A 9084-nucleotide genomic window follows, 5' to 3' on the forward strand; every position below is an offset into this window, starting at 1 on the left:
TTCCTCCGCGACCCTTTCACTTCTAAAAATTTGCATAACTGTGTTAAACTACTATAAAGTAGTGCAACATTTGATTGCTAATAACTCTGATCAACACTTTTAGTGAATGCTACAAATTTAAAATAGAGTTTGTATACTTTTAACTTAGTTATTAACTAAATTTTATTAAAATTTATTAGAAGATACTCCAACAGTTCCCTTGTGAGTGATATCTTATTTCAAATACTTTTTCTTTCTTAATTTCTTGATCTTAGGAACAATTATCAAACCACATATCCACTTCTTAAGGTGCAAACATAATATCATTAGCTACAGAATAGTATATTTAAAACATATTTTTCAGTTACACATCCTGCATGGCAACTGTTCTATGTTAATCTATGTATAAGATAGTAATTATTGAGTAATATTTTTAATAAATAAATAGATTACCTATATCTCTATGAAATATGGCTGCTGTACCATTAGCTAAGGCAGCAAATACTCTTCCTTTAAAATGGCTTATAAAAAAAAATATAATAAAATTATTTATATTTTAATAAAAAATAATTTATAAATTTAACATTAAATGATTAACTTTCTAATACACATTTTAATGTGAGTTGATATTTCATGTGATAATAAAAGTAAATAAAAACATTTATCTTGAATAATTTCTATTATATAGAATACCCAACTTTATAAACTATTTGTTAAATTTTTTTTATTTTACATCACCTCATATCTAATTAAATCAACCAAATTTTTAAATAAATAACGTTGCCATTTCCAAAAAAATTTTATTATTCAATAAAATAATATCTAATTATATAGAGGTAAATATAAAATGAAAAACATATTATACAGTGGGTGATCGGTTAACGAACATAATCCATTCCAAGACTTTGTTCGCTATCCGAATTGTTCGTTAACCAATTATCAATTTACCATAGGTTTTTATGGGAATTTGATTAATTTGTTCCGGAGACTCCAAAAAATAAAAAATATATACTTTCTTACTAAGTTTATTTGTATGTAATAATAAAAATACATATATACAGAGTCTTGCATTTTTATTACTCATGTTTTTTTCTGTTTGTGGGGGTTAAAGAATCTGTCTAATAATGTTGATTACTCTTCTCTTTTCTTCAAGATTTTTCAGAAGTAATTAATAGCATTGTAATTATAGAGATCTTTAAGACTATTAACCTCAAACTTGTTTGAATGTCATTCTGACATCATCCCACTTCTTTAAAAAAAATGTTTAATAGCAGATATCAACATTAATTCTCTTTTTCAGAAGAAAACATATCTCACTGAGTTTCTTGGCATTCTTCTGTCATCAGATCCATTTCAGGTTTCATCATGAGCTCTTCAATGTTCTTTATTTCTCAGATGTGATTTTTGTTACTCCTTAAGCTGCTTGAGTCTTCTTGATAATACAATATCTTTCTTAGATAAAATTTAACTACAGCCTACTGTAGACCTGTTCGAGCCATACTGCCCAGCAACAACAGACATTAGATATCTGCCCACTCTCTACCTTTGCTATTATACTCTCACCTTTTGAAAATAAAAATCAATGCAAAACTTAACTAGTGCCCTCCCAACAGTCTCATGAATACTAGAAAAAACTTTTTCTATCAGAAAAATAAAAGACTGGAATTATAAGGGAGAATTTCAAAGTTTGGAGGAATACTATTCGATCAGTATATACTGGTTTGAGTGTCGATGTCGACATCTCCCGTGCTCCAAAATGTTTCGAATTGTTGTCTGAAGACAAGGGAAGACCAATCGGTATTCATTACTTTATGTCGCTTCTTCTTATGTTTGTTTTGTGAGGTGTTTGTTGTCCGAACATAAAAATCTTTCGCAAATGTATTCATTATCTAATTTGTTTGTTAACTGAACTGTTTGTTAACAGATCACCCACTGTATATTGAAAGCAGAATTAACACTGTTATTTTAATACCAGTTTTTCCTAAAAGTACAGTATGGCTTTAAATTATCATATTTAATAATTATTACATTGTGCATTCCATTCTTTCAATTTTTCAATTTGTTAATATTAAATTTGATAAAGAAAAAATTAGAAGTTAGTTCAGAAGCAATACAACAAAATTTTTAAACTNGTGCATTCCATTCTTTCAATTTTTCAATTTGTTAATATTAAATTTGATAAAGAAAAAATTAGAAATTAGTTCAGAAGCAATACAACAAAATTTTTAAACTAAAGTATGCATTATTATTATATGAACCTTTCATTAACACAAACTATTTTTCAACATGCCATATTTGTGTGGATAACCTGCAAGTTTAAAAATTTCAGGTTATAAGATAAAAGTTTGGAAGCACTTCATTAAACATTCAAAGTGTTTAGTTCCTTCTGTTTCATTTCATTAGCAATTCATTCTGGATGATAAGCAAAATGGAAAAATAGAAAAATTAAATATAAAAAATTTAAACTTCATAATATTATGTTCAATAATATAGAGAAAAAGAATTATTAAAAACTTAGTGTTAAAAATACAACTTAAACCTCTTGTATTTCAGCCAATGATGGTTTAACTCATAAGGAAAAAACACCAAATGAATACTTGACTTTTAAATATTTCATGTATAAAACAAAAGTTTATATAAAATTAAGCTTATACATAACAGTCAAAAATCCTTGATCCATAGCATTTTCAAGAAGGGGAGCCAACTGAAAAATTTTAAATGTTTGAATAATTAATAAGTACCTTTTATTAATAGGTGCATGACAATTTTATGGTAGATGGTCTAACAGACTATATTTGCCATTGTAAACATTTTTAAAACCAACATTTTGAAATTCAAACAAATAAATTTTTTATTTATTTTTGTGTTGATGGGAAAGGGCTTAAGCTCCTGTAGCCTTCCCATTAGATCTGCCACTGTATTCAGTGGTCCACAATATGTCTAACTTATGTCTTCAAGCTCATTTCATGCTCAATCGTACTAGTCTGAACACTTTTTATACAATAAATTGTTTATTAATAACTAGGTACTAATCACTTGACTAAATTACTGGACGTATCTGAATGAGCCAAAACTGTGGCTATTGTAAAAAAGCACATACTAAATGTTTAGAGACAAGATGAAATAACATAAATTGCATATAAAAAATAAATACAGAATTAGCAAAGAAAGTTTATAAAATCAAAAAGGCTCAAATAATGTGGGACAAGTCAGAGCTTATAGTTAATGTTATAAAAAAAATCTACTTATACAGATAGTGAAAGAATTATACATTGCCAAGAGGAGCAAACCAAACAAAAAGGTGAAGTGTCAGACTTAGCATTGTAGTTATGGTTATTAATATTGAACCAATACCATATTTTAAAACTGTGTCGTTCTTTTTATTTGTTCTATAAGCGCAATGTAGCATAATGTGCCAAGTAATCGTTATTACGCTACATTGTGCTTATAGAACAAATTGAACCAATAATTAACTTGCACACAAATTGTTTTTAAGAAAACTTTTAAGAAATTTGAACTTAAATATCAAATTATTTTAAAACTTTTCTTTATATAAATTTTTGCTTACTGTTAGAACATTTTATTTAAAAGTTTGTATTTGTTTTTGTTCATTATTTGAATATTGTATTTTACTTATATTATGTTGGATTTCGATCTGAAAATCAGGCATTAAGTTCCAAAAAGCATTTAATCTCAGTAAATAAATTGAACTCCTGAAAATTTTTATTCTGTTTTGCTTAATATAAACCCAAGTATTTTTGAACTATATTGTAAATTTCATAAAACTTAATGTGTTCCAAAAATAAAAAAAAATTTTATTTATTTTTAAATATGCTCATTTCAATATGTAATAGTTTGCAAAGTTGTAATTATAATTTTAAATTTCTCCGTTTATAAAAATTGCTTCTTTTTATCTTAAAATATTAAGATATACAAAAAAACTTTACTTACACAATACTTAAAACAGAATCCTTTAATTTTACTAAATGAATGCAAGTATCCCACTGAGCTGCAGCAGAATGTATGTAAATACTGAAAACAAAACATTGTGTTAATTTTTAAGTATTTGAACATTTTCATTAATTCTATTACATATAACACAAAATTTTCTTCAATTTTGCTTTCAACAAGAATAAGATGTTCTTGTTCTTTTTGTTTTCTTGAAGATAAGAGAGATAACTCAAAAATACATGAAAGTTATATAATGGTTATTTATATACTCCATTAAAGTATTCAATATATCTTCATAGTTCTATCTTCTCATATTTTATTGATAAATATAAAATAATAAAATCCAATAAAAATTACATATAATTCCACTTATAATTTTGGTCAACTTATTGACAAAAACTGTTAGGTAAGTGGTAATTAATTAAAAATAATCAAATATTAAATAAAATTCATATTAAACCATATAGTACAACTGATATAATTGTCATTACATCACAAGTATATACTAAATTAATTATTTTAATGTTTACCTTTATGTACATTATGTATAATATAATAATGTTTTATAATATAACTAGCTGTTACACGTGATTTCACACGAGTGGATTTTGCAAGCAAATCCCATTTATATTCAGTATTTCAACAACCATAATAATAATTGTGTAACACCTACTGCTGAAAATGATGAAAATTGCTGAGAATCAAACAAACTATTTTCAATTTGATCAATTTTCTGGAACATTTACAATCGTTCTATAATCAAACCAATATGCAATAACAAATTCAAATTTAAAGCAGTTTGAACATTTGGTTAAAAAATTGAAATATATAAAAATATTTATAACAGTGTCTGAAATGTTATCAATTTAATACACCTAAGTACTTAATGAAGACTAAACGTTGTTGAAAACAAAAAATCGCATCTAAAATAGTACAGTAAAAGCTGTTCTGCAGGTTAAGCCTTAATCTTCTCCCTCTCCCCCATGGAGGGAATTTCCAAAAATCTCTTCTTAGTGTGCATTTTCATGACGTACCCTAACTGAGTACAAAATTTCACCTCTTTAGGTTCAGCAGTTTGCTCTGGGCAATGATGAATCAATCAGTCAATCACTCAGTCAGTCAAGACAAGTAATTTTATATATTTAGATTAATTTCTTTTTGTATGTGTCGAAACCACAGTTGTGACAATGAACCAAAAAATAATTAATTTCATTATAAAATTATGTTACAAATAACATCTATATGTTTGATTTTCACATTTTATCTGATTTTACTTTCTATAAAAATAATAATTTAAATTTGATTAAGTTGTGACATAAAAAAAACAAAAAAGTATGATTTAAATATGATAAATGCAGCTTTTAAAAATTATTTTTAAAATTGTATAATATTTGGGTATTTCAAGTACTGAAAAAATTTGGATATATTTTAGTAATTGGATAATAAATAGTTGTATACTTGGGTAAAATCTTCCCTACCATTCAGCATATAATAATGATGNTGTATTTTATTTATAAATGAATTTTTAATAATATATGGTTAATAAGAATCTATTTTAAGCTTATAAACAAATAAATTTTAGTTTTTAATATAGTACAGGAAAAAAGTAATCTAAATTTACGAATACATGTATGGTACTAACATACATACTTGTAAATGCACATGTTTACAATTTGGCGATGTTTATAGTACATCGTGGACTCTTTATTTGTGAATGTGGTCTAAGACATTATAAAATAAGATGATTTTGTAAGGTTAAATAACAAATACAGTTATTAAAATTATCTTGAAATAGTAGAAAATAAGCTAATTTATGTTAAATTTACCAATAACGAGTGGAGCTGACAATAATGCCAAACAGTAGATATTGGAACTACCATGGAAAATGCCAATATTCAGTTCTTAAAAACCACTAAATAAGACAATAACACAGAGTCACAAATGTTTTCATATTTTGTTCTCTAGGATTTATGATGATTATATTAACATTTACTGTAAATGTATGTTTTGTAATATGATTTTAATATGATGACTTTTAACACTTTTATAGTGATATTACGACTTCAATATTTGTGGCGGACAGATGTAAAATCAAATAAAATGACTTAAACTTGATTTTTATTTTTCCATATATTTTTTTGACAAATAAAATTATAATTGAGAACGACTTAACTCGAAATGATGTAACCCAAGATATACCTGTATTTCAGTTAAATAAAGTCTTATAAAATTTCATAATAATTAACATCAGACTTATGGATTGAGTAAATATTAAATATAAAATTAAAATTACTTTCCATCCTGTGATCCTAACCACATCGTTGGCAAAACTGTAGACATTTTTTCAATTTGATCTTCTCTATTACTCTTCTCTGTTTCATAAAGAGTTCTACCATCTTTCATATTTTTATCATTTTCTATATTTTGATGAGAGGTGCTATCTTCTATACTTCCTATTAAAAAATTTTATTTCCATATATAACTTATTTTTAAAATGATAAATCATTTTAAAAAATTGCTAAATTTAAAACACATTTAACACTATGTATTGTGAACTGACACTAAGTGTTTAGTATCATGCATATTTTAAATAAAAATGTTCAAATGTTTACTTTATAAACAATTAGTAAATCTTTAAATAGAGGAACTGTTCTAATCTCAGCATCGGAGTGAAATCCACACTACACTATCCAAAACCTGTAACCAGTATGTGACGCATATGTATATATTGTATATCGCTGATGACGAATGTTTTTGAACAATCTCTTTGCTCTTCTTCAAGTCAACTGGAATTCCCTGGACAGAGTGTATTCTATTTGTTGGGATCAGATGTCATTTTGACAAAGTGGGTCCTTTCCGACATGTGCAGTTGTGCGGTGGAGGGGAAAGTTGCGGGTTGGCATCCAACAGTGATTGCCAGGCCAGAGATAGAGTCAGCTCCTCTTTCCGGTTAACACATGTGGTTACCCGGCCAGCGTTAACCAGAAGGAGGAGCTGAATCTATCTCTGGCCTGGCAATCACTGTTGGATGCTAACCCGCAACTTCCCCCTCCACCACACAACTGCGCATGTCAGAAAGGACCCACTTCGTGGAAATGACACCTGATCCCAATAAATAGAATACACTCCATCCAGTGAATTCAAGTTGACTTGAAGAAGAGCAAAGAGCTTGTTTGAAAACGTTCGTCATCAACGGCATACAGCATATATGTGTCATGCACTGGTTACAGGTTCTGGATAGTGTAGTGTGAATTAGTAAATCATAATTAAACAACAAACTATTTCACTTTTAAGTGAAATGATTAAATTATTATATTACAAATATATGTATTCTTCAACCAATATCCAGCGTGAAAATTCCAAACTAATATTGGCAAACGCTTTCAATGCCCCTCCTGGGCTCTTCTTCAGGCCAAATTTAATATACTGGATTCTTAAATCAAATATTTTTAAATAAGAACATGCTCTGTTATTAGAAGTTCAAATAAGGAAGGTAATCACGTGCCTTTCCAAATTATAATTTCTTTATAATTTATATTCGTGGAGATATGTTGTGTGCATCTTATAAAATCTCGCGTATTTTTTTAATCACGTACCGTTTCTAAAAATAATTTTAACTAGTGGATATACGATATGCACATCCCATAATAATCTGGTGTATCGTATAATAAATTACGATTCATCTTCCAATAAATACTGCCATGCTGTTGAGAGATTCATTTCTTCTTTAAGGTTGATGCTGGTTAGTTTGTAATATGCTTTGTAAATTTCCATCGCTTCCAAAGTTCTTAGATGTTCATGATGACGAGTGGTGCGGATGGCCCGTGCCTCATTAAAAATCGAGGTTATGTCTGGGTTTGTTGCATATGTCGACAATGCTGTTGTATATTTGTTGTGGGTGATGTCTGCTTTATGTTCCTTTATTCTGGTGGCTAACGGATGCTTAGTGGATCCTATGTAAATTAGTTGCCTTTGCCATCTATCGTCCATTAAGGAAATGGTGTATATTCCTGGTAGCCTGTTTGGGTTATGGGCGTCTTTTCCGTTTCTTAATAAATTATATATGGAAGGGTTTCTTCTGTATGTAATTTTAATTCCTTTTTTCTCTACGACATATCTCCACGAATATAAATTATAAAGAAATTATAATTTGGAAAGGCACGTTATTACCTTCCTTATTTGAACTTCTAATAACAGAGCATGTTCTTATTTAAAAATATTCGATTTAAGAATCCAGTATATTAAATTTGGCCTGAAGAAGAGCCCAGGAGGGGCATCAAAAGCATTTGCCAATATTAGTTTGGAATTTTCACGCCGGATATTGGTTGAAGAATACATATATTTGTTGTATATGACCCGGTATGGGAGAAATCCTTGATTATTATATTAATTATATAATAATAATGTAACAGAATAAATATTTGTTTGTTATTTTAAGGCACTATAAAATTATATTATTTTACAAATTACAGTAAAATAAGAGAAGATAACTGTGCTATTTTACATATATATCACAATATTTAAACAACCAAATGTTTTTCTGTTAAAATATAGATACAGTAGAGTGTCATTTATCCGAATCAATTGGGGACTGAGGTTGTTCGGATAACTTATTTTTGGGATAACCGATTATGTATAAAAAAATATATTAACCTATCCCGCGTTGAAATTTTTTTCCATTACCTGTCGCTTCGCTTTGAATTTTCGTCAATGTTATGCCTAATGTAAACTTTTTAAAATAATAATCGTGGCTATTGTATTGTTAAAAATTATTTCTTTATTTTTTATGAACAAAATAAATATATTGAAAAATATAAAAACAAAAAAAAATTATACTTTAGAAGTTAATCTAGTATCAAAAACGTTCGATTCAGCATGACACACAATCCTCAGAAAAACACTACACAAAAGTGCCAGTGCTGCCAGCTAAAACACACACACCAACAAAAAAAATATTGGAGTAGCCCAAGATATAGCCAAAGATTGCAGCGCCACAGCACTAGCGAAAATTTAAATTTGGCGACTGGAATTCTTTCGGATAACCGACTTTCGGATAAACGACGCTCTACTGTAAATTTTTTCTAAGTCAACGAATTTTACAAAAAACGGATGAAACTTTCGATTTTGAAAGGAAGTTGATTTCCTTTCCCAGGC

At 28.0% G+C, this 9084-nt stretch overlaps 1 protein-coding gene across 1 annotated transcript in view; it reads right to left on the minus strand.

Annotated features, from left to right (window-relative positions):
- The window catches only part of LOC111617823 (C-Jun-amino-terminal kinase-interacting protein 3-like), a 211657-nt gene that overhangs the window by 37435 nt on the left and 165138 nt on the right, over positions 1–9084 (minus strand). Inside the window, exons 21-23 of the mRNA XM_023359134.1 lie at positions 6224–6383; positions 3931–4011; positions 433–500 (exon numbers count right to left, since the gene is read on the minus strand). Of these exons, the coding sequence (XP_023214902.1) occupies positions 433–500; positions 3931–4011; positions 6224–6383 (309 nt within the window). The remainder of the gene's footprint in view (positions 1–432; positions 501–3930; positions 4012–6223; positions 6384–9084) is intronic.

Source organism: Centruroides sculpturatus, unplaced genomic scaffold (assembly GCF_000671375.1).
Source record: "Centruroides sculpturatus isolate CEXI.00-Female unplaced genomic scaffold, Cexi_2.0 scaffold104, whole genome shotgun sequence".
NCBI classification, from domain to species: domain Eukaryota; kingdom Metazoa; phylum Arthropoda; class Arachnida; order Scorpiones; family Buthidae; genus Centruroides; species Centruroides sculpturatus.